Raw genomic sequence first — 26,206 nt, 5'->3', positions numbered from 1 at the left:
GTGTTTTTCTTCCAATATTACCTTTGAATTAATATAGTGTTATTAATGTTATATGTTTTTAGAATGTTGTGTATCCCTGATATAGCAATTACAGGCAGAGTGTCCTTTTACTAAGCTGCAGTAAAAAGTGGCGCACCCTTACATGGGTCTTCCCACGTGCTAAAGCCATTTTTACCACAGCCTGAAATGGTTGATTTTCCATTTTCCCAATTTATGGCCATGTGCTAACTCTACACAAGTCTACCAAACAAGAGATACTCTTCTCAGGGTCTAACTTATAGTGACCGGTCTTTACTTGTGGGAAAGGAAGCACCAGAAGAAGCTAAGTGATAGCTGAAAGTCACTTTAATATATATTTTTCTGTGCATGCAAACAATATAAAACTGTTTAGGTCCAATATAAACCTGTTTTGGCCCAATATTAAGGGGCGTTATACCACTAAAGTAGAAGGTTTTTGTAAGCCAACGATGAAGCAGTTCTGCTCCCACAGCTAAATGAGGCAGGGAGCTTCCTCCTCACGCTTCTTAATTATTCTATAAGTTAGACCCTGAGAAGAGTATCTCTTGTTTGGTAGACTTGTGTAGATTGACTAATTTGAAGGGATCCCCCCTTGTGTTTAGACTTAGTTTATATCCATGTGCTAACTCTGCCATTAGTGTGCAGCCATTGACAAAACTTAGCGCATGAGCCCTTACTGCCACTCACAGCTTAGTAAAAGGACCCCAAAATGTAGCCACCAGGGCTGTGGAGCCAGTACACCAAACCTCTGACTCCAACTCAGATTCCTACTGATATTAGGCTTTAAATTTTTTGTTATAATGTTGAACCGACTCCAGCTTCAAAATAAAAAAAAAATTACATTTTTACCAATTCTGACTCCAATGCCACTGCTCTGGTGGCTACGTCGGGTTATGTGATCACTTTTAAAATAAAATCATTTTAAACTATGGGCCCTGTTTACTAATGTGCGCTAGCGTTTTTAGCATGCACTAATGCTAGAGACACCCATAGGAATATAGGGGTATCTCTAGTGTTAGAGCGTGTTAATAATGCTAGCGTGCCTACAGTACAGCTTAGCAACAGGGCACTATATTTTTTGCTTTGTATTTCTGAGTGCTCACTCTTTTTTGTTTGCTTTATTGTTGTGCTGTGTGTTGGTCTGTCTTTTTTGCCGGGTCTAACATGCAGCCCTACAAAATAGTTTCTAATAAAGTGTAGTAATTAGAGTATGAAACAGGTTTCAGTTGGACTACTGATCCATTACAACCAATTCTTTTGAGAACTGTTAATAAATTATGGAAACATTTTTGCTTAATATGATTTATTGAAAAAATGCCACATTTCCAGTTTACCCTGTCTGAAGTGAAGTGCTCTGTGATCTTTGACTCTGAAAGGCAGACCATAACACAGAAGCTGAGGAGAAAAGACAAACCATTAAAAATGAACAGCATGCTATAGAATTGTGAACATTTATACAGTACTATAAGATTACAAATCTGCAGTTGGCAGATGAACAAACAACAGTTTATAAATAACAACCTTCAAAATACAAAGATGCCAAGTACTTCTACCATGTGAGCAGGTAACAAAATAAAGTAGCCACTAAGTTTCCCTGAAGTATGCACACAGGAGAAATTTTAGGAGTTAAAAGAAAAAAATTACTATTTTTTTTATGCTTCCGTCACTCTGTTTTGTCTGTTTGGGTTCAGTTCATTTTCTGTATTTTCTTGCTTTTGATTCTTTATTCTCCCCTTCCTCTGAATTGTTTTTCTTCCCTTTTTCAATCTTTTCTACACTTATTCTTCTCTACTTACAAAGTTATCTTTCGTCTAGCCTTTTCCTGCTGAGGTAGCAGTGCTCTTGAAAACTTGCCATAGTGCACCCCAACCTGAGCCTGGCCACTGCATTCTGCATTAGCTCTTCCATTGAGGCTGGCAGAAAGTGCAGCATTCTATAATGCTCAGCAGCCAGCTTAGCTACTTTCCAGCACAAACATGACACTGACAATTGTGCGCATACATTTAATTTTGTTGCTTTTCAACATCTTGTTTAATTATTTTGGTACCGCTGATCTGTTCACTGCATAAATTGTGAAGAATATGCTACAAGTTAATCTTCTTTTAGGAAATTACTACACCCTATAACCACAATAGCTCTTTTAAGCCTGGTTGAAAGAGCACTAAATAATATGTCCAGTCTAACGATTGTCAATGGGACTTGGCAATATGTTCTGTAGACATCTGAAAGATGGCCAACCTTCATTACATACGTATAAACATTTAAGAGATTTTGCAATAGAGAAATATTAGACGCTGCCAAGTTACCCAGTTCTAAAAGGGAAATGGGACTTGATATACCACCTGAGGATTTTGCAACTACATTCAAAGCAGTTTACATATATTCAGGTATTATTTTGTACCAGGGGCAATGGAGGGTTAAGTGACTTGCCCAGAGTCACAAGGAGCTGCAGTGGGAATCAAACTCAGTTCTCCAGGATCAAAGTCAACTGCACTAACCATTAGGCTACTCCTAGTTTATATGCCAGTCCTGGCTTTCTGATAACCCTAGCGTGTTGCACGGATTTAAATTAGTAGAACCCCATACTGTTTATTGCTTTCAACCCCATACTGTTTCAGAGTGTAAGCTCAAAATCTCCCTCCTAAAAATGGGTAAATTTGCCCTCTTTCTAAATAAAGTTTAAACCTCACAGTAACACCCCCATAGTTTTTTATTATTTTTTTTAACCATCTCACTTATTGAGCACTTCACTGACGGAAGACATTTTCATGCCGGTTAAAAAAAAATAGCAGATGCATCTATCAACATAAATTGTTTGCATTGATAAATACATAAGGTTGCCAACTGGATCCAGTCCAGGGTTTACCCCAGTAAATGCTGGGACTTGTAGTTTTGCGTTTCTTAGGGAATGCAATGAGGAAATCAGAACACGTCCCTGCATACAACGAGATAAACTCAGGACTGGAACAACCCTGTACTACAAATCTGGATTCAGTTTGCAGCCTTATATATGCAATTTGGGTATCCAACAAGATAATGAAGACATCTGATTATTGCTAAGGCTACGGTAGCCTGGCTACCATTATTAACAGAAAGCTATACTTAAAACATTCCGTTTGAAAAACCACATCCGGAACAAACGAATTTATTGTTGATTAATATCCACCGAATCTGACTGCTAACTGGCTGGCACTTGCATCACATTTTCAAATATTAAGATGCATTATTAAAAATATACAGCACTGTATAAGAAACAAAATCAGATACACTGAAGCGATCCCTGGTGGCTCAAAAAAGCTAGAGAAAAACTGCCATACCCTAAAAGTACTCATTATAAACATCTATCTTCTATCTATCTATCTTTCTATATATATAAAAGGCAAGACCAACGTTCTGAAGCCTCCAGCCGGAAGTGTGAAGCGCCAGAGATATCCGGTTTCCCCATGAGTGAAGGAAAACAGCACAGCACGAAATCCCTCTCTCTGTAACAGTGAAGGACTCAGAGGGGGAGGGGAGAGAGATGCCCTCACTCTCTCTGTAACACAGAACAGCAGGAAACTTAACACTGAAGGACTGGACTCCAAGGGGGGAGGGAGAGAGGGCAGAGGGCAGGGACACACATTCCCACATGCACACTCTGAAGAAAACCTTGCTAGCCCCCGTTTCATTTGCATCAGAAACGGGGTTTTTTACTAGTAAACCTAATAAAATGAAAAAGATAAAAACCGTTAATACATAACCTTGCTCATACAACAGCTATTATAACCTCAAGCGTCCTCCAGTATAAAGCCGCTCCCCTGGCTCCTACCGCACCCGGTTCCTGCACTCACCTGCTGCAGGTCCGGTCGGTGAACAAGCCACCAGCCCCCGCGCCCGCCACAGCAACCGACCCCAGACCACCACCGCCATCTCCAGCCGGAAGCTGGTAATCGGAAGTGGGCTAGTAGTAGTGAGTAACCGGAAAAGGAACCCTGGGGAATCAATGAGCCAAAAGAAAAGGTCCGAACTCCGAAGCACTCTCTTCGAGAGGATTAGCGGGGTGTTGGGTTTCTGCTATTGATACCTGTAACGCTTTGAGGAGGAGGGAGGGGGGGACAGTGAGTGTCAGTAAGGGGGAGAATGTCTTTCAGCAGGTGACCCAGTTAGAGACGGAAACTCTGGGCTGAAGAAATCCCCAAGGAAGGCTTTCGACTACGTTTGCTGGCAGTCATCATGGAGAACTTTGTCCAGAGTCAGTTAGAGCTCCTCAAGGAGGAGAGAGAAGCGGAAATAGAGGAGACCAGGTAGGATGCTCTGACCTGCATCACTGGGGTGACCTAGACCCACCCCAGAAGCCTACTGTTGGAAATGGAGACACGAGAGCTGTCATGTTACCGAGTTCCAGGAGGGAGTTTACTTTTTTTTTTTCCCCCAATCCCGGTTCTGAATTTACACTCATCAAAGCAGTGTGGGATTTATTGTTCCTGATTCTATTCATTAAATCCATAATACAGGAGAGGCTTGTCAGAAAGCCAGGACTGGCTTTAAATATCCCTCTTCGAACTGGGTAACGTTGTAACTCTGAGACAGTGGCTCACTGTCACTTCAGAATTCCTCCTTCTTGCCTGTTGCTTATAAAAGATGACATCAGTTTGTAATAGTTTCAGAATATCATCTTATTGATGTTTCCGCTTTGTTTTGTGCTAAGATGTTGTTATATTGCAATAACAAGTGTATGCTTTTTATCCTGTCTACACCTAGGTTGTTGTGATAACCGCTCCTTTCCATTCTTTCACTGCTATTCCCTGTATACATTCATTTTCCCACTTTGTTTTTTTTAGTTCAAATTTTATTAACTTTTAGAAAATATAACGTTTTATATATATATCTACTATAATAAAACTCGCCCTCAACGTTCAGAAGACACTGACGTCACTGCAGGCACTCAGACACCGGTTCGTAAGTTCATGGTGGTGAAGCCACAACACTGACCATGTCTCTGTGCCCCGCCCTCGCATCACACGTGATGACGTCGAGGGCGGAACAATTACAAAAAAGCAAAAAAGAACGAACGGGGAGGAGTAGGGAAACACGCGGCGCGTGTTTCCCTACTCCTCCCCTTTCAACGAATCGCTGCAGACTGTCAAACAGAAAACCGCCCGAGGATGTGCCCAAACGAAGCCATCTCTCTCTGCCCATGTCTCCTAGCCCCGCCTTCACGTCTAACGTTATGACGTTGAGGGCGGAGACATGGCCAGAGAGAGATGGCTTCAACCGACGAACCCTACAGTGACCACAAAGGCCCAGCTAACCTCCAACCACCCCTCTACAAATGGCCCCACCACAATCGCCGTCACCGTCAACGCCGCTCCCACCCTCCACTCGCCCCTCTCCGTCTTCCACCGGAACGCCAGACAAAGTGGTGAGTTACAGGGGAGTGGGAGAGGAGAGGGAGGACGGCCTGGAGGGCAGGAAAGGAGGGCGTGGGACTCGGGAGAGAGGGAGACCGCAATGGAGGGAGGGGGGAGCCCTTGCTAGCGCCCGTTTCATTTCACGCAGAAATGGGCCTTTTTTACTAGTATATATATATTTAAAACATTTCATTTTTTTAACAAGGGCAGATGTCACAAAATAAATAGTAAATGGTATTGAAATATGATTAGAGTGATGGAAGCATTTTAAACAAAATAAAACATAGTAACATAGTAGATGACGGCAGAAAAAGACCTGCACGGTCCATCTAGTCTGCCCAACAAGATAAACTCACTTCCCTATCATCAAGCCGATCAATCCATAGACTGGTGGGAGGTGTCCATCTACCAGCAGGTGGAGATAGAGAGCAATCTTTTGCCTCCCTATATGTGGTCATGTGCTACCGGAAATTCCCCAGTATGTTCTCTATCTCAGCAAGTGTGTGGTCACACAGCAGCAGCTCTGGCTAGGTCTCCAAGCTGGGGTTGAGGGCTCTTCATGAGCAAGTGCAAACCTGGTGGTGCCAGGTCCCTCCTTTTCTCCCCCCTCCCGCTGGCTCCGTTAAAAAAAAAAAAAAAAAATTTTTAACGTTCAAAAAGGACGTCCATTTGCAGCTGCTCACTGGAACAAGTCGTCACTGCTCGGAGCAAGAAGCAGGTAATTTTTACCTTTTACTAGTGGGCAGGGGGTTCCCCGAACGGTCTCCACGTAGCTATGGCCTCGGATGGCAAGGGCGCGAAAAGACGCTCCCTGGAACGCGTTCGCGCGCCTAGCGGGGAAGCGGGGGGATCGAAGGTAGAGTCGCCCTTTTTGGACGCCCTTTCGGAACCGGGAGGGTTCACCGGTTTTTCCTCCGGCGCGGCAGCCTTTCCCGCCTTAGGCACCCATCCCCCGCTGGCCGCCCTCCCGGTCATGACCGGCCACGTGGCTCGGTCTTCTTCTTTTTGGGCCACCCTCGAGTTGGGAGACGTTAACAGCTTGGTCGCCCTTGAATCGGGCGACAGTAAGAAGTCGGCGAAATTAAAATGCCCTTCTTCCCGCGCGGCTCCTTCTCGGAGTTTTGCGCCAGACGCCATTTTGGACGCGCAACACGCCTCCCCCCCGCTACTGGGAGCGCAGATGGAGGGCGCCTTTAGGGCCGCGGCACAGGCTGCAGAAATGCACAGACTGGGGGGTTTCTCCCCTGAGTTCATTTTGCTGCTGCATCAAGCCTTTCTCATGCAGAACGCTGCCCCTGCCCACCTCTAATCGGGGTGATGAGGCCTCTATGCTTAAGCGCCCTTGGGTGGATCTTCCACCCTTGGGGGACTCGGTCTCCTCTGATGTGGATGACGGCAGCGTGTCTGAGTTCTCCCAGAGATCCTTAGTGGAATCGATGGAAGAGACTGATCCTCGCTCGGATGGAGCGGAGGACCCCTCTGCAGCGCGGCTTTTTTGCTCAGAGGATTTGCCCAACCTGCTTGTGTAGGCCATGAGCATTTTGAAGATTGCCTCTCCGGAGGAAGGCTCTCTCTCAGCCTCTACTGGCTCCGCCATTATGCTGGGAACGAAGCGCTCGCCTAGAACCTTCCACGTTCATGAAGCCATGCAGATCTTAATTTCAGCGCAATGGGATGCCCCTGAGGCGAGCCTGAAAGTAGCCAGGGCTATGTCCCGTCTGTACTCCTTTCCTGAGGGGAAACGGGAAGCCTTTGTCTGGCCCACGGTAGATTCCTTAATCACTGCCGTGACTAAGAAAACGGCGCTGCCGGTGGAAGGTGGCACTGCCCTGAAGGACGCCCAAGACAGGAGAATGGAGGCGGCTTTAAAGTCGTCCTTTGAGGCGGCCGCTCTGAGTTTGCAAGCCTCGGTTTGCGGCTCCTACGTGGCTAGGGCGTGCCTGACTGTTGTGCAGCGGCCTTCCCCCTCGGACCCTTCCTGGAGGGCGGACTGGCCGACCCTGGAGTCTGGTTTGGCCTAATTGGCAGACTTGCTGTATGATGTTTTGAGAGCCTCGGCCAAGGGCACGGCAGACAGTCTCTACGCGGCGGTGGCTATGGCTTAAGCACTGGACTGCTGACCATGCCTCTAAATCTCGCCTAGCCAAGTTGCCTTTTAAAGGCAAGCTGCTCTTTGGGGACGAGCTGGACAAGATCGTGACGGAGCTCGGCACGTCCAAGGGCAAGAGGTTGCCAGAGGTCAGGACTCGTGCTGGTAGTGCCCGTCCTGGTTCCTCTAAGGGCCGATTCCAGGAAGCCCGTCGGTATCGCCCGGGCAAGTCGGCCTCCTCTGCCTCCGCTTCCTTCAAACAGAACTTCTCCCCCAAGCAGCATTCCTTTCGTAGGGACCGCCGTCCCAGAGGTTCGTCCTCCGGCCCGCCCCCAGGGTCGCGTACCCAATGACGGGGACCTGGTCCATGGCCCAGTGCAGATAGGAGGAAGGTTGTCCTCGTTTCTGGGCGAGTGGATCAGGGTAACTTCAGACGCTTGGGTTCTGGAAGTCATCAGAGACGGCTACAAGCTAGAGTTCTGCCGACCCCTAAGAGACGGGTTTGTAAACTCTCCTTGCAAATCTCAGGTCAAAGCAGCTGCCGTGCAGCAGACTTTGAGCAACCTGATCCGCCTGGGCGCGGTGGTCCCGGTGCCAGTAGATCAGCTTGGCAAGGGGCGCTACTCCATTTACTTTGTGGTGCCTAAGAAAGAAGGATCTGCTCGGCCTATTCTCGACCTCAAGGGAGTCAATCAGGCCTTGAAAGTTCGGCACTTCCAGATGGAGACCCGCCGCTCCGTAATAGCTGCGGTGAAAAAGGGAGAATTCCTGGCCTCCCTGGACATCAAGGAAGCTTACCTACATATTCCCATCTGGCCGTCTCATCAGCGCTTTCTGCGCTTTGCAGTGCTGGGCCGACACTTCCAGTTCAGAGCCCTCCCGTTCGGGTTGGCTACGGCTCCGTGGACCTTCTCCAAAGTAATGGTGGTCATCGCGGCCTTCCTCCACAAGGAGGGAGTGCAAGTCCATCCCTATCTGGACGACTGGCTGATCCGAGCCCCTTCCTATGCGAAGTGCGGGAGAGCTACAGACAGGGTCATTGCTCTTCTGAGCTCCCTGGGATGGATCATCAACTGGGAGAAAAGCCAGCTGCGCCCGACTCAGTCCCTGGAGTATCTGGGAGTTCGATTCGACACCCAAGTGGGCAGAGTGTTCCTGCCGGACAACCGGAGCGTCAAGCTTCAGACCCAGGTGGGCCAGTTCCTAGCCTCCTCTACCCTTCGAGCTTGGGACTATGTGCAGCTGTTGGGCTCCATGACGGCCACGATGAGACCATATGAGACCACTACAGCACTTCTGCGGCGGTGGACTCCAGTGTCGGAGGATTACGCCGTACGCCTTCCTTTGGATCCAGCGGTGCGAAAGGCGCTGAGCTGGTGGCTGAGGCTAGGCAAGCTGTCCACAGGAATGCCTCTTAAGACCCCGGAGTGGGTTGTCGTCACGACGGACGCCTGCTTGACGGGCTGGGGAGCCCACTGCCTGAGACAGACAGCGGAGGGGCTCTGGTCTCCTGCAGAGACAAAATGGTCCATCAACCTCCTGGAGCTCCGAGCCATTCGGTTGGCGCTTCTAGAGTTTCTCCCGGTACTGGTGCTGAGGCCTGTACGGGTCCTGTCGGACAATGCCACGGCTGTGGCCTATGTCAATCGCCAGGGAGGTACCAGGAGCACCCCTCTAGCCAAGGAGGCCATGAAGCTATGCCTGTGGGCGGAAGCGAATCTGGAACAGCTGTCAGCGGCCCACATTGCGGGAGTCATGAATGTCAAGGCTGACTTTCTCAGTCGCCATACCTTGGATCCCAGAGAGTGGCAACTGTCTGCTCGGGCGTTCTTGGACATCACGAAACGCTGGGGCCGGCCAAGCCTGGATCTGATGGCGTCCTCGGCCAATTGCCGCGTTTTTTCAGCAGAGGATGGGACCCTCGATCCCTGGGAGTCGATGCTCTTCTCCAGCAGTGGCCGGCACAGGAGCTTCTCTACGTGTTCCCGCCCTGGCCCATGATGGGCAGGGTGCTAGGCCGGGTGGCAAAGCATCCGGGCCGGGTGATCCTGGTGGGTGCGGACTGGCCCAGATGTCCCTGGTATGCGGACTTGGTCAGACTCTCGGTGGACGGCCCTCTGCGGCTGCCAGCGGAGCGGGGCCTCTTACATCAGGGTCCCGTGGTGATCGAGGATCCCTCCCCCTTTGGTCTTACGGCCTGGCCTGGCTATTGAGCAGAAGCGGCTGAGGAAGAAGGGCTTCTCAGACAAGGTCATCGCCACTATGCTGAGAGCAAGGAAGCGCTCTACTTCCACCACTTACGCCAGGGTTTGGCGTACCTTTGTGTCGTGGTGCGAGGCAGGATCTATATCGCCCTTCACTGCTCCAATATCTTCAGTGTTGGCGTTCCTGCAAGAGGGGCTGGAGAAAGGCCTGTCGCTCAGTTCGCTGAAAGTCCAGGTGGCGGCTCTAGCTTGCTTCAGGGGTCGTCTGAAGGGAGCTTCCCTGGCTTCACAGCCAGATGTGGTACGCTTTCTCAAAGGAGTTAATCACCTGCACCCCCCTCTGCACTCGATAGTGCCTACGTGGAATCTCAATCTGGTACTACGGACCTTGCAGAAGCCGCCCTTCGAGTCCTTGCCAAGGGCATCGCTGAAGGACCTGACGTTGAAAGCAGTCTTCCTGGTGGCTATCACATCAGCCAGAAGAGTTTCCGAGCGCCAGGCGCTCTCGTGTAGAGAACCGTTCCTGCGATTCACTGAGGCAGGAGTATCGATTCGCCCAGTGCCATCCTTCCTGCCCAAGATTGTTTCTCGATTCCATGTGAATCAGCAGCTTTACCTACCCTCCTTTTGTAGGGAGGATTACCCAGAGGAGTACCCTGCGCTCAAATACCTGAATGTTAGACGGGTCATCATCAGATACTTGGAAGTGACCAATGATTTCCGGAAGTTGGATCATTTGTTCGTGCTGTTCGCAGGCCCTCGTAAGGGTCTGCAGGCATCTAAGCCTACAGTGGCACGTTGGGTCAAGGAGACGATCGCGTCAGCTTATGTAGCGGCGGGGAAGATACCGCCTATTCAGCTGAAGGCACACTCTACTAGAGCACAAGCAGCCTCGATGGCGGAATCCAGATCTGTCTCCTTGGAAGAGATTTGCAGAGCGGCTACTTGGTCGTCGGCTCATACCTTCTCACGACATTACCGCTTGGATGTGGCTGCTCGGGCCGAGGCCCAGTTTGGGGCTTCAGTGTTGCGTTCAGGGATTTCCATGTCCCACCCTGGGTGAGTACTGCTTCGGTACATCCCACCAGTCTATGGATTGATCGGCTTGATGATAGGGAAGGTAAAATTATGTATCATACCTGATAATTTTCTTTCCCTTAATCATAGCCGATCAATCCATAGCCCCTCCCAGATATCTGTATTGTTTGTGTTCTGGTTATATTTCAGGTTCAAGTTCAGTCTTCATTTCCTGTTCACGAGGACTTCGTGTTCAAGTTCTTCCAATTGAAGTCTTTTCGAGTTGAGACGATTTTGTGTTACAGTGAACTGCTGCTTCCTCTTCCCCTGTTTCGGCGGTGGCTGGATTGATAACTAAATTATGCCGGCACTTCCTCCCGCTTCGTGCGGCTGTAGGGTAGCTTTGTATCCCTCCCGCTTCGGCGGTGTTAGGGTAAGCAGGCTCCTCCCGCGATTGCGGTAGCAGGATAAGCCAGTTCCCCCCGCGTCGGCGGGTGTGGTTTCCCGCCCACCGCCCCGGCGGTGGTGCGCTGGAATATTTCCCCTCCCCCGCTTCGGCGGTGGTGAGCTGGGCAGAGTGTCCCTTTGTGGGTGTAATTCTCTAAGTGCTGAGTCCTGCGGATGGAGCTTTGATATTGACATACTGGGGAATTTCCGGCAGCACATGACCACATATAGGGAGGCAAAAGATTGCTCCCTATCTCCACCTGCTGGTAGATGGACACAACCCACCAGTCTATGGATTGATCGGCTATGATTAAGGGAAAGAAAATTATCAGGTATGATACATAATTTTACCATGTGCTACTTTTTGTGTATTCCTTACCTTGATTTGTACCTGTCCTTTTCAGGGCACAGACCGTATATGTCTGCCCAGCACTATCCCCGTCTCCCAACCACCAGCCCCTCCTCCCACCACCGGTTCTGGCACAGACGATATAAGTCTGCCCAGCACTATCCCCACCTCCAAACCACCAGTCCCGCCTCCCACCACCGGCTCTGGCACAGACCGTATAAGTCTGCCCAGCACCATCTCCGTCTCCCGCCACCAGCTTTGCCACCCAATCTTGTCTAAGCTCTTTAGGATCCATTCCTTCTGAGCAGGATTCCTTTATGTTTATCCCACGCATGTTTGAATTCCGTTACCGTTTTTGTTTCCACCACCTCCCGCGGGAGTAAGTACAGTATGAGGGATAGCTGGAAAAGATAAAATGAAAAAGAATTATAAAATCAAAATAAGATGAAGTAAGATAAAATGTAAGGTCAGTGGGAGTTAGAATGAGCCAAATATAATTCCATCTGTTTTCAAGCACTGTAAAAAGAATGCATCTAAATAGACATTGACACATTTTGTTTGGATCAAGGAGACAGCAGCTGAAAAATCTCTTAGTGCCCTGTTTAGTAAGGTGCGCTAGCGTTTTTAGCGCACACTAAATGCTAGAGTCACCCATATGTTCCTATGGATGACGTAGCATTTAGCACAGACTTCTGCGCCCCCCCCCCCCCCCCAACCATGTTGCCAGGTGCATGCCACTGGACCTTTCTGCTCACTGTAGTAACTTCACATGGCAGTTCCAATGACACAGATCTCCATCGGCCTCTTCAGCCCTCACCCTGTTCCTTCCAGGCTCCAGTTCCCTTCATCTTTGTCTCCCTCTCTCAATAACCCCTGTTTCCACAATCTCCCTCTATTCTCAGCCATTCCCTACCAACCACAGTCTCCAGCCAGCTACCTCTCCCCCTCATCTCACTGGTTGTGGCTTCTGCTTTTGGTTCAGCACTGCATGTTCTCAGTGCTGTCTATGGAACAAGAACCAGTTAATGTTGAATAAAGACATTATGACAAGTGCTAAGAAAAGCAGAAATCTCAGTATAGCATGGATTTGACTATAAGAAAGCCTTTGATAAGAGTCCCACATCCCTGAATAATAAGTTGCCTTGAAGTGTACAAAATAAACCCTAGATTGATTGTATACATCAAGTTCACCTTGAAAATGTGGCAAACCATTCTCCTGCAATATGAAATTTCCCATTCCTTTCATCAAGATCTAGTGGCACATATTTCAGGGAGATTCCCTGTTGCCGCTTCTGTTTAGTTTAGCATTTAATCCACTGAGTACTCATTAAATCCTTGTTCTATGGGCTTAGCTTTATTCCTAAAAATGCCAACAATCCACAGGTTACATCATACTTACTGTTTGTAGATGACCTGAAACTTTACAGTTTCAGTGACCAGCAATTAGCAGAACAACTTCAAGTGGTGACAAGCTTCTCAGATGACATCAAGATGACTTTTGGTGTGCACAAATGTGCTAATGTGACTTTTTTCCTTAGAGGAAAGTTAAGCAAACCTGAAAGCATCCCTCTGGCTGCGAGATAAAGGAACTTGAACAGGAAGATGTATATAAATACAGTGCAATCCGCTTAAGTGCAAGGGACTGGGACCAAAGAAATCAGTGCTGTCGTCAGCTGTTTGTAGATCATAATCAACAGCTACATAACAACTTATAGCAGCAGCTTCAGAGAGCATTTTCCATCTCACAGATAGGCTGCAGAGAATACCTTCTCCTGCTTTAGACTTAGCCTGGCCTCAGAATGACATCCTATAGTATATCTCCTATCAAACTGAGCTCTCTTTTTCATCAAGCACTGCCATTTCCTCCCCTCACCCTCCCCACTGACAGTTTGAACTTCGTGGGTGTGGCTTGGATCTCTTTCAGGGAGAGAAAACTAACAACTTATAGCAGCAGCTTCAGAGAGCATTTTCCATCTCACAGATAGGCTGCAGAGAATACCTTCTCCTGCTTTAGACTTAGCCTGGCCTCAGAATGACATCCTATAGTATATCTCCTATCAAACTGAGCTCTCTTTTTCATCAAGCACTGCCATTTCCTCCCCTCACCCTCCCCACTGACAGTTTGAACTTCGTGGGTGTGGCTTGGATCTCTTTCAGGGAGAGAAAACTAACAACTTATAGCAGCAGCTTCAGAGAGCATTTTCCATCTCACAGATAGGCTGCAGAGAATACCTTCTCCTGCTTTAGACTTAGCCTGGCCTCAGAATGACATCCTATAGTATATCTCCTATCAAACTGAGCTCTCTTTTTCATCAAGCACTGCCATTTCCTCCCCTCACCGTCCCCACTGACAGTTTGAACTTCGTGGGTGTGGCTTGGATCTCTTTCAGGGAGAGAAAACTAACAACTTATAGCAGCAGCTTCAGAGAGCATTTTCCATCTCACAGATAGGCTGCAGAGAATACCTTCTCCTGCTTTAGACTTAGCCTGGCCTCAGAATGACATCCTATAGTATATCTCCTATCACCTTCTCCCACTACTCCAACCAGAGTTACACCTAATCACACTGACCACCCTTCAACATCTTCTGTCCTTCTGTGACTGTTCTCTTGTGCTTGACTGCTTAAATATTTTAAATTTAAATGCTTTACTTTTTGTCTATTAGATTGTAAGCTCTTTGAGCAGGGACTGTCTTTCTTCTGTGTTTGTACAGCGCTGCGTACACTTTGTAGCGCTCTAGAAATGTTAAATAGTAGTAGTAGTAGTAGTACATAGTGATGAAACTCCTCTTCAGTAACACCGGCTAGGATGTCAATAACCTGTTCATCTGACGCGTTTACAACAGCTGCATGTGTTTCGTCCCTCTCCACATTCTTAACAAAGCTTACCCGCTTGTAGCAGTTCACAATGGTTGCCTGTGTAACATGATTCCAGGCTTCTTTCTGCATATGTAGGGAATCCAACAGTGATAGATTATGAGCCAGTTCAACAGCACGTTTATCCTTGCCAGTCTGGTCATCCATAACGCTCATCAGACGACGTAGCAGTAAGAGCCCGATAATGTTGTTTGAAATTGGCTATTATGCCCTGATCCATAGGTTGGATCAGAGAGGTAGTGTTTGGTGGCAGGAAGACCACCTTGACGTTAAACAGCCTATCATCATCACTGTGTGCAGCACAATTATCACAAAGCAACAAAATTTGATGCTTTTGTGCCCGCATTCTAGTGTCTAACTTCTTTAGCCACTGCTTCCAAATTTCCCCAGTCATCCATGAATTTGTGTTAGCCTTATATGACACATAAGCACCGCCATACTGGGAAAAGACCAAGGGTCCATCAAGCCCAGCATCCTGTCTCTGACCGCGGCCAATCCAGGCTTCAAGAACCTGGCAACCCCCCCCCCCCCCCCACAAAAAAAAAAAAAAAATTAATAATGTTCAATGGACTTTTACTTCAGGAATCTGTCCAAACCCCCCTTAAACTCTGTAAAGCCAGCTGCTGCCACCACATTCTCCGGCAACGAGTTCCAGAGTCCAACTACATGCTGAGTAAAGAAAAACTTACTCCTATTTGTTTTAAATCTACCATATTCTAGCTTCATCTTGTGTCCCCTGGTTCTATTATTTTTTGAAATGGTAAACAAACGCTTCACATCTGTTCGCTCCACTCCGCTCATTATTTTGTAGACTTCTATCATATCACCCCTAAGCTGCCTTTTCTCCAAGCTGAAGAGCCCTAACCTTCTTAGCCTTTCCTCATAGGGAAGTCGTTCCATCCCTTTTATCATTTTCGTCGCCCTTCTCTGCACCTTCTCCAATTCCTTTATATCTTTTTTGAGATGCGGTGACCAGACTTGGACACAATATTCAAGGTGCGGTCGCACTGTGGAGCGATACAACGGCATTATAACATCCTCGCTTAACTTCCTTGAAGCAATGGGGCTGTTTGCTCTTTATAATGATGAGTGGTTCCAACTTCTCACTCCCATCAATATTGCAGCAAAGGAGGATCGTCAGTTGGTCCTTCGATGTTTTACCTCCAGTAGTTTCGGCATATTTGAATGCAAGTGTTCCATCAGGAATCGCTCACCAGTAGAGACCATTTTCGTCAGCATTGAAAATGTGACGAGGTGCAAACTCGTTCAAGATGGTAGGAAGAACTGAAACAACCCAATTTTCAGCACCAAAGTCACCAGCATCTTGCTTTTCACCATGCTGTTTCTTGAATTTTATGTTGTTCCTCTCCATCCATCTTTCCAACCATCCAACCATGGCTTTGAATTCAGTTAGTCCAAGACTTTCAGCTAGCTGGTTAGGTTTCTCCAGAAGCAGTGGACCACTGACAGGAAATTGTCTACTCCTGACTCGAGAAAACCACCGAAGAAGAGCATCTTCTACCTCCTCAGCTTTTCCTGCCTGTTTTCGTTTCTGGTTTGGATTTGTATTGTTTTGCCAGTCTTCCAGAAGCTGATCTTTCTGCTTCAAGATACGTGAAATTTGACTGGGATTGACACCATATTCTTTAGCAATAGATGCTTGACTTTGTTTTCTAATTTTTAAAGAACTTCTATTCATTCAGCCAGTGTTAAAGTCTTACAGTTCAACCGCGACGACGACGACTGCAGTGTACACTCTAACAACATTCTTTTGCTTATTCTGCCTGTGGCAGTTAAAGGGGTGGTAAATTTGAAATATCGTTGGGTGTCGCGCACCAATCGGCTTCCATATTCCGTGTGCGTGCTTATGCAGAGTCTTTCCTGCAGAGGAATGGTCTTAAACCATGCATATAAGCGAATCTTGCACTTATCAGTGGTGCGCTAAACCGAAGTTTGTCCCCATAGAAATTGATGGCGCCAAAAAAGAGACCGAAGTATGGCATGCAGTTAAACAGAGCATGCGCTTATCCGATATACACTTAAATGGAGTACACTGTATTTAGGAGTGGAGAAAGAAGCAAAAATCAAGCAGAAATCACATAAAAGGTGCCAGAGTACACATCACATCATATACCCCCCTTATATTTATTTATTTATTTATTTGTTTGTTTTTATTTTGCTCACACCTTTTTCAGTAGTAGCTAAAGGTGAGTTACATTCAGGTACACTGGGTATTTCCCTGTCCTTTGGAGGGCTCACAATCTAATTTTGTACCTGAGGCAATGGAGGGTTAAGTGACTTGCCCAAGATCACAAGGAGCAGCAGTGGGATGTAAACCAGCCACCTCTGGATGTCAAGACCAGTGCTCTAACCACTAGGCCACTCCTATGTGTATGGTGAGCCCTGCAGGAATAGCAAAAAATGTAATGTACCCAGCTGTACACCAATATGTCGCCCTTATGCCTGCATGTGTCACCTGTATGTGGGTTCAGTGTGGTTTTGGGGGCGCTCACATGTTCCACCACAAGTGTACCAGTTAGAGTGGGATATGGGCCTGGGTCTCTTTCTCTACAGTCCACTGTACCGACCACTAGCTTGCTGCTCTAAGAGGAATGGCCATTATATCTGCAGCCCGGATATACTGTCACTTTCATCTCTTAGGGGGCTGGGAAGGGATAAGTGACTATTAGGGGATTACTTTTATCCCTCCAGTGTCATATGGTCAGTTTGGTCACCTTTTTTGGCACTTAGTCATTAGTTAAACAGGTCTAGCCAAAAAATCCTGTTCTCACAATGCTTCATTATTGCAGAAAAACATCCAAATCGTAAGCCCGCCCTAGTTTTGCCCAAAACACACCTCCAACGTGCCCCCTTGAGATTTAGACAAACTGCATAGAAAAAGTCTTTAAAATGAGTTTCAAATAGCGAATTGGACGTTTTTGTGAAAAAACCTTCCCCCCCCCCCCCCCCCAAACATCCATCTGTTCTTTGTGCCATTTTGTGGACTGTTTTGAAAAGAGAAAATCACCAGAATAGCATTGGTTATAGAGTGTCAGTCCCAAGTGATTACTCTGTGAATTGTGTAGTGAGAAAAGAATTTCAAGTATTAAGAAATGCAGTCTGAGAGCAAGAAAATGTGACATAAGTATATAGAAATATTTCCCATAGTTTTGGGTGCCACAGGCCTTATCCTATATAATAATTCTCACCTCCAACGTTCTGACCTGCCTGGGACCGTGGCTCCCTCGGTTGGTCAGGAAGGTAGATCAGACTGACGTCACTGGCCGCATTATGACGTGACCCTAGCAGACCAACTCCGAGGGAGCCACGGTCCCAGGCAAGAAAGCACGTTGGAGGTGAGAATTACTGGTAGTGCTGCTGAAGGAGCTCCGTCGACGATAATGGCGCCGCAAACACCCCCCCTTCTGTCGTTTCAGGACCCTCCTCCCACTCCACCCCTCTCTGGCCCTCCCCTTCGTAAGAGCTGGCTGCTTAAAAGTTTTTACCTCCTGCACGCAGGGACGCTGCTTCCGTCAGCTTTTTCTTTCGCTTCTGTTTCAGCTGTTCCTGTGCTCCCGCCCTTGAGGGTGGGACCACAGGAACAGCTGAAACACAAGCGAAAGAAAAAGCTGTCGGAAGCGGCGTCCCTGCGTGCAGGAGGTAAAAACTTTTAAGCAGCCAGCTCTTACGAAGGGGAGGGCCAGACAGGTGGGGAGTGGGAGAGGGGTCCTGAAACTACAAAGGGGGTGTCCTGAAACGACAGAGGGGGGAAGGGGGTCCTGAAACAGAGGGGGGAGGGGATTACTGGAAATCCACTGGAAGGGGAGGGGGGTCCTGGAACTCGGAGGGGGGGGGAAGGGAAGTGGGGAATGGGAAGAAGTGGGAGGGGGTTCTGGAACTCGGACAGGGGTAGAGGGGGGGAAGTAGAGGGGGAGGGGGTTCTGCAAACTCTTGGTCTCATACACTCTCGGTCTCACAAAGAGTCTGTGTATCGCACACATGCTCTCACACTCGCTCTCTCTCACACACACTGTATCTGTGTGAAACACTCTCTCTCTCACTGTGTCTCACATATGCACTCGCACACACTGTCATTCTCACAGACACACTCGCACCTAGTCTCACTCTCTCTCTCTGTCACACACACACACTTGCGCACAGTCACTTTCTCTCTCTCACACAGTCACTCTCACACACACACACACTCTCTAAAACATACACCGAGGAAAACCTTGCTAGCGCCCGTTTCATTTGTGTCAGAAACGGGCCTTTTACTAGTTAAAAATAATTTCCAAGCACACCTGCATAAATTGCCTATACATGTAACATCTTATGAAATCCACAAGGAAACTCTGTTTGGCACAATGCAAATAGTATGGCAAGCATTATCAGTAAATTTGAGAGACTGAGAAAAACATCCATACCTTGGCTTAGGAGTGGAGTTCATTACTGTCATGCTATGCACAAAAACTATCCCATTTGGAGACATTGCCCCACTGTGTGATCTTTTAGCTGGTTTCACAATCTTGCAAGACTAGAAACCACAGAGTAAATATCCAGCTGGCAGCAAGGAGCATTTTGCTGTCTGCCGCTGGCGTTATTTCTGGATATTCAATGCCGGGCCATGTCTGGGCTTCGGCATCAAATATCTGGTTTATGCAGCGCTGACTAATATATAGCCGGTTAAGGCGATATTCAGAACTTAACCAGCTATATGTTGCCACATAAAGATAGGACTGCGTTTTATGCGGTTACCCTGGCCAGTTAAGTGCTGACTTCACCCCCAAAGTAGCCGGTTTTCACTTAGGTGCTAACTGCTAATTTTCAGTGGCAGTAACCAGTTAAGTGCTGAAGATTAGTGGATAGCCTTGAGCAAGTGATTTAACCAGTCAGCGGACATTTCTGGCCAGTTAAATCATTTTGAATATCAGCTAGCACAAAATCAGTGTGGGAGTTCAGGTACCACATGGCTCAGACTTTCAAACATACATTTGGTGCAGGTCCTGACTATAAATAAGTGGTGTTTCCAGGAAGAGGAAGTGGGTGCCACAGTAAAATTCCTGGATCAGTGGTGTAGCTATGGGTGGGCTCAGGCCCACTCATTCTTGGCTCTGGCCTACCCAGCGGTGGGACCCCACATCAACATCTCTCCTTCTCCACGGCATCCTGGTATCTGCCTGCCGAACGCTGAACTCGTCCCTCCCTGGTGTACCTTACAGGCATTCCCGGCACCTGCAGTGATTCAATTATTGCTCTCTGCGCCGGCCCTACAGGCTTCCATCGGCCGGATCCCGCCCTCGCTTTCATCATTTCCTATCTGGCGGGACCCGGCCGATGGAAGCCTGCAGGGCCGGCGCAGGCAGCAATAATAGAATCACTGCAGGCACCTGGGATGCCTGTATGGTACATAAGGGAGGGACAGGATTCAGCAACAGGCAGGCAGATGCCGGGACACCATGAAGGAGGAGAGATGTTGATATGGGGTAGGTGAATAAATCTATAATTTTTTAATATCTCTGGGGGGGGGGGGGGGGGGGGGCTGTGGAGTGCCAGCTCTGGGCCCTTCCAAAATACTAGGTCTGGCTACGCCATTGTCCTGGATGCTCTTATGACCTGGAGTTTGGGAATTGTCAGGTTCTACACTAGAGGATGACCCTGTGATGCATGGGTTTGATGGACTGGTCTGGGCTTGGGGTACCACAGACGTAGCATCCATTGCTTCTAGGACTGAGAGAGTCTCAGTCATTTTGGCAGTAATGCCTAATACTGGATTTTAAGGTGCATGATTGCAGGGTCCTGGAAGGAGCCTTGTTGCATGGCCTTTTGGCCAAGGACTGTCTCATAAGAACATAAGAATATCCATACTGGGTCAGATCAGTGGTCCATATAGCCCAGTATTTTGTTTTCCAAACAGTGGCCAAGTCAGGTCACAAGTACCTGGCTGAAACCAAAATTGTTTCAACACTCTGTAATGAATGAGTTAGATGAGCTGGGAATTAATATAAAATAGGGGAAAGAGTTCCAGATATTGCAAATAAAGGTTCATAGTGCTGGATTCTAACCTTCATTCTGATTAGGCTGTGAACCCAAAGAGCAGAAGACAGCTGGACTGCTTCTCCCTCCCGTTCACACTTCCTAAAAAAAGAATATATGATGAGAGAAATGATATAATTTTGTCAAGTAATCACTATATTTGCTGTTGTTTAATAATGGAACATTGACATGTTTATTTCTGAAAGCATTTGACAAGTTATCAGCTAACGAAAGTCTGTCTTACCCTTTCTCCTTGACTTGCAAATTTTCTGACTTTTGTCATAAAGCAGAGTTTCTCAACCCAGTCCTAAAGATGCACCCTGCTAGTTGGCTTTTCAGGATAAGCATAATTAATATGCAGGAGAGAGACATTCATTGGTTACATTATATGCAAATCTCTCATACATATTTATGGTGTATATTCTGAAGACCTGATTGGCTGGCTGTGCCAAGGACTGGCTGGAGAACCACTACCATAAAGTAACAGTGCAGCTCTAATAGTTTTGATGCCTATACATTACAGGCGGTGGCAAGAAAGCATCTGTTTGAAAGAACTCCAGCGCCGAGGAGTCTGTCTGCTAAAACTACAAGTAGCCAGTCAAAGAACAGGGCTTTACGGGAAACTTCTTGTAACTTTTAACCCTAGAAAATATGATTGTGAGGCATTACTGCCCAGTAACAGCTTTGGACCAGGTATGTCTTATCCTGCTCTACAGGTGATCTTAAATTTCATTCTGGATATTTTTATTTGAATTTTAATTTAGAAGGTTCTCAAAGAAGGGGGCAGTTTTCAAATTGAACACTTGTACTCTTAACTCATAGGCTCTGTACCAAATTTCAATGCAACAATAAGCACGCTCTATTACTTGAAACTTGAGATGGGTACAAAGTAATATAGTAACATAGTAAAAGTCAGCAGATAAAGACCAGTGCACGGTCTATCCAGTCTGCCCAACATGGTGGACAGAGTTTATGCATCCAGCTTCTCCTACATCAGCACATGACTATGGAATGCACTACCAAATGCCATAAAAACAATGCGCAACCTAACAACCTTCTGAAAATGACTAAAGACCAACCTGTTCAAAAAGACATACCACAATGACCCATCCTAAATATCTGACAACAAACTCTACCAGAACCAGACAAAACCAAACTGTCTATACCTGATTGCTTCAATCAATCTGTCACTAAGGAACATTAACGCAATACCTCCGTACTTCTCACGCCTGAAATGAGCTGATTACATAACTTACTTTAACATTTATGAACTTTAATGCAATGCCACTTTGTATTTCTCATTCCGGAAATGGCAATCGCCATTACGGCATAATGTAAGCCACATTGAGCCTGCAAAAAGGTGGGAAAATGTGGGATACAAATGCAGTAAATAAAATCTGGCATTCAATGCAGGTTCCACTTCTTTGTGATTAAACACTGGCATACGTAATCTCCATTTCTCCATGCCAATTTTGGGGTGCAGACTGCAGAAGTCTGCCTGGTACTGATCATACTTCCCATCTACTGGAGTACATATGGAAGGGCATTTTTGATATGACGTATAATGTCTAAATCCAATTTTGGACATTTTGCAAAAAACATTCAAAAATCCAGTTGTGAACATGGCAATTTTGAAACCAGAAATGATTCCAGACCAAAATGTCCAACTTTTAGCCCTGGACGTTTTTAATTTGCTCCATTATGGCAGAAAAATGTTCAAGTTGTGAGAGCGCCCAATTCCTGCCCCCTTGTGATTTGGACACACTGCAGACAAAGTGCATAGAAAAACATCTTAAAAATGTGTTTTGAAAATAACGATGTGGATGTTTTTGCAAGAAAGAAGGAAGAAGGGCAACCTTCGAAAGCTAATCAAGAAATGTATTAAGTTATGTCCAATAAAAAAGGTATCATCTTATTTTCTTTTCCATGTTTTATTTTGTTTGGTTTCTATTGATAACCTTAAGAGCGGACTAACACGGCTACCACACTCCAAAACTAACCAGAAATCCACTATACCTACATTTAGGTTGCCCCCTTCACCCATAAGGGCTATTGTAGTGGTGTGCAGTTGGGGGTAGTGGGTTTTGGGGGGGCTCAGCAGACAAGATAAGGGAGCAACGATGAGATGTGTACCTGGGAGCATTTATTTGAAGTCCACTGCAGTACCCCCTAGAATGCCCCATTGCTCTCCTGGGATGTCTGTGTGGCCAGTCTACTAAGAATGCAGGCTTCTCCTACATCTCAATGGCTTGATTTTGTACACTTTTTACTTGGATTTTTTTTTTTTTTTTGAAAATGGACCAAAAATATAAACACAGAGCACAAAAACAACTAGCAAATAGCCATTTTCGATAAAAAAAAAAAAAAACTTTTTCCTGTTATGAAAATGGTTATATTCCCCCACTTGAATTTTGGATGTTTTTAGCAAAATGTCCAAAGTTGGACTTAGACGTCATATCGAAAATGCTCCTCTGTGTAACTTTGTTTCTCCGAGGACAAGCAGGCTGCTTGTTCTCACTGATGGGTGACGTCCACGGCAGCCCCCTCCAATCGGAATCTTCACTAGCAAACGCCTTTGCTAGCCCTCGCGCGCCGATGCGCACCGCGCATGCGCGGCCGTCTTCCCGCCCGAACTGGCTCGTGTTCGTCAGTCTTCTTTTGTCCGCGCTCGGGACGGTCGTGTTTTGCCGCCGTTTCGTGCCCCTCAAGTTGACCTCGCGCGTCTTCGCGATTTTCGCTAAAAAAAAAAAGAAGGACCTTTACGGTCTTTACCCCTTTCCCGTGCTTCCAGCTTTTGCCCCGCGTAAGTTTCCTTTCACTTTCGGGACTGGCCTTTTTGGCCTCGGTACGGGTTTTTTCTCCCTTCTTTTTGGTGCCTTCCGTCATCATCGCGAATTTTGATTTCGCCGGCGTGATTTTTCCGCCTATCTCATCTAAGTCTTCCAGCGGCTTCAAGAAGTGCACCCAGTGCGCCCGGTTAATCTCGCTCACTGATAGGCACGCGTCGTGTCTTCAGTGTCTCGGGGCTGGGCACCGCCCGCAGGCCTGTAGTCTTTGCGCTCTTTTGAAAAAGCGGACTCAGGTAGCGAGATTGGCCCAGTGGAACGCGTTGTTCTCGGGCTCTTCAACGACAACAGCACAGGATGCACCGAGCGCATCGGCGTCGACAGCATCGAAGTCATCGACCTTGGCATCGACTGCATCAAGGATCCAACCTCCTGCATCGTCGGTACCGAGGCATCGAAAGGCTGCGTCGACGTCGGTGGTACCGAGGCCTTCGCTGTTGCTGATGTCGTCGGACGGTGGTGCTTCGTCTGGAATGCAGGTGAGGGCTGTCCATTCCCCTGCTGGTGGCGGTGAGCCTTCGGGTGGGTCTCCCCCTACCCTGAGGGCTCCTGCGGTACAGGCCCCCCCGAGACCGACCTTCTTTGGCCTCGGCCCCGAGGAAGCGACGGTTGGATTCTACGTCCTCCTCGTCGGTACCGGGAAGCTCCGGTGACATGCTTCGCTTGAAGAAGTCAAAGAAGCATCGTCACCGGTCTCCTTCCCGTCACGGTACCAAGAGCTCTGGGTCGCCGAGGCAGTCTGCACCCAGTAGGCATCGGCACCGGGAGGACCGCTCACCCTCTGTTCAGGAGGTGTCGATGCGCTCCCCCTTGGACAGCCCGGAACCGCCTTATCGCCTGGAACAGACTCTGACCTCGACACCTGCATCAGCTTCCCAGTCTTTCTCCACAGCCGCTCTGCACGAGAGTCTCCGGGCCGTTCTTCCAGAGATTCTGGGAGAGCTGTTGCGCCCTTCTCCGGTACCGGGGGTGCTTGTGCCACCGGTACCGTCGAGTGAGGCGACAGCGGGCCCCTTGCCCGAGGTGAGGTCCCCGGTACCACTTGTGGTACCGGCTACGGCCGCCTCCCAGGCGGACTCCCCGACGACGTCGGCGGAGGAAGCTTCGCCGGTGCTGGCGAGGGAGTCCACCTCTCAACGCTCCTACCATGGCCGTGTTTCCACGGAGTCGAGTCAGGCACGGCTTCAGACACAGGTTCGTGAACTTATGTTTGATACCGATGGTGAGGCCTCGTGGGAGGAGAAGGAGGACATCAGATATTTCTCTGACGAGGAGTCTGATGGCCTTCCTTCTGATCCCACTCCCTCTACTGAAAGGCAGCTTTCTCCTCCCGAGAGTCTGTCTTTCGCGGCCTTTGTCCGGGAGATGTCTACGGCCATCCCCTTCCCGGTGGTTGTGGAGGATGAGCCCAGGGCTGAAATGTTTGAGCTCTTGGACTATCCTTCTCCACCTAAGGAAGCGTCCACAGTACCCATGCATCATATCCTAAAAAAGACATTGCTGGCGAACTGGACCAAGCCTCTAACTAATCCCCACATTCCCAAGAAGATCGAATCCCAGTATTGGATCCATGCGGACCCAGAGCTGATTGGCACTCAGTTGCCTCACGACTCTGGTGTGGTGGATCTGGCCCTAAAGAAGGCTAAGAGTTCTAGGGAGCATGCTTCGGCGCCCCCGGGCAAAGACTCCAGAACCTTAGACTCCTTTGGGAAAAAGGCCTATCATTCCTCTATGCTCGTGGCCAAAATCCAGTCTTACCAGCTCTACACGAACATCCATATGCGGAACAATGTGCGGCAGTTGGCGGGCTTGGTGGACAAGCTCCCTCCTGAGCAAGCCAAGCCGTTTCAGGAGGTGGTCAGGCAGCTGAAGGCGTGCAGAAAATTCCTGGCCAGAGGGGTATATGATACCTTTGATGTTGCGTCCAGGGCCGCTGCTCAAGGTGTGGTGATGCGCAGACTCTCATGGCTGCGTGCCTCCGACCTGGAGAATAGGATCCAGCAGCGGATTGTGGACTCTCCTTGCCGAGCGGACAACATTTTTGGAGAAAAGGTCGAACAGGTGGTAGAACAGCTCCACCAGCGGGATACCGCTTTCGACAAGTTCTCCCGCCGGCAGCCTTCAGCATCTACCTCTTCAGGTAGACGTTTTTATGGGGGAAGGAGGGCTGTTCCCTACTCTTCTGGTAAGCGTAGGTACAATCCTCCCTCTCGACAGCCTGTGGCCCGGGCTAAGCCCCAGCGCGCTCGCTCTCGTCAGCAGCGTGCGCCTCAGCAAGGCCCCACGGCTCCCCAGCAAAAGCAGGGAATGAGCTTTTGACTGTCTTCAGCAGAGCATAGCCGACATCAACGTGTCCGTGCCGGGTGATCTGCCGGTCGGGGGGAGGTTGAAAGTTTTTCACCAAAGGTGGCCTCTTATAACCTCCGACCGGTGGGTTCTTCAAATAGTCCGGCACGGATACACCCTCAATTTGGCCTCGAAGCCTCCAAATTGCCCACCGGGAGCTCAGTCCTACAGCTTCCAGCACAAGCAGGTACTTGCAGAGGAACTCTCCGCCCTTCTCAGCGCCAATGCGGTCGAGCCCGTGCCATCCAGGGAAGAAGGGCTGGGATTCTATTCCAGGTACTTCCTTGTGGAAAAGAAAACAGGGGGGATGCGTCCCATCCTAGACCTAAGGGGCCTGAACAAATATCTGGTCCGAGAAAAGTTCAGGATGCTTTCCCTGGGCACCCTTCTTCCCATGATTCAGGAAAACGATTGGCTATGCTCTCTGGACTTGAAGGACGCCTACACTCACATCCCGATACTGCCAGCTCACAGGCAGTATCTGTGATTTCAGCTGGGCACACGTCACTTCCAGTACTGTGTGCTACCCTTTGGGCTCTCCTCTGTGCCCAGAGTGTTCACGAAGTGCCTGGCTGTAGTAGCAGCGGCGCT

General features: G+C 48.2%; 2 protein-coding genes across 2 annotated transcripts in view; one reads left to right on the top strand and one right to left on the bottom strand.

Annotated features, from left to right (window-relative positions):
* The window catches only part of MRPL21 (mitochondrial ribosomal protein L21), a 113,546-nt gene extending 109,596 nt beyond the window's left edge, over positions 1–3,950 (bottom strand). Inside the window, exons 1-2 of the mRNA XM_030199510.1 lie at positions 3,849–3,950; positions 1,353–1,413 (exon numbers count right to left, since the gene is read on the bottom strand). Of these exons, the coding sequence (XP_030055370.1) occupies positions 1,353–1,413; positions 3,849–3,927 (140 nt within the window). The 5' untranslated portion in view covers positions 3,928–3,950. The remainder of the gene's footprint in view (positions 1–1,352; positions 1,414–3,848) is intronic.
* Positions 3,951–4,015: 65 nt separating this feature from the next.
* IGHMBP2 (immunoglobulin mu DNA binding protein 2) overlaps positions 4,016–26,206 on the top strand; it is a 237,282-nt gene continuing 215,091 nt past the window's right edge. The window contains exons 1-2 of the mRNA XM_030201132.1: positions 4,016–4,301; positions 20,947–21,116. Coding sequence (XP_030056992.1) covers positions 4,231–4,301; positions 20,947–21,116 — 241 coding nt within the window. The 5' untranslated portion in view covers positions 4,016–4,230. The remainder of the gene's footprint in view (positions 4,302–20,946; positions 21,117–26,206) is intronic.

Source organism: Microcaecilia unicolor, chromosome 4 (assembly GCF_901765095.1).
Source record: "Microcaecilia unicolor chromosome 4, aMicUni1.1, whole genome shotgun sequence".
In the NCBI taxonomy this organism is placed as follows: Eukaryota; Metazoa; Chordata; class Amphibia; order Gymnophiona; family Siphonopidae; genus Microcaecilia; species Microcaecilia unicolor.
The sequence above is the reverse complement of the archived record's forward strand: the minus strand, read 5'-3'. Positions and strand labels throughout refer to the sequence as shown.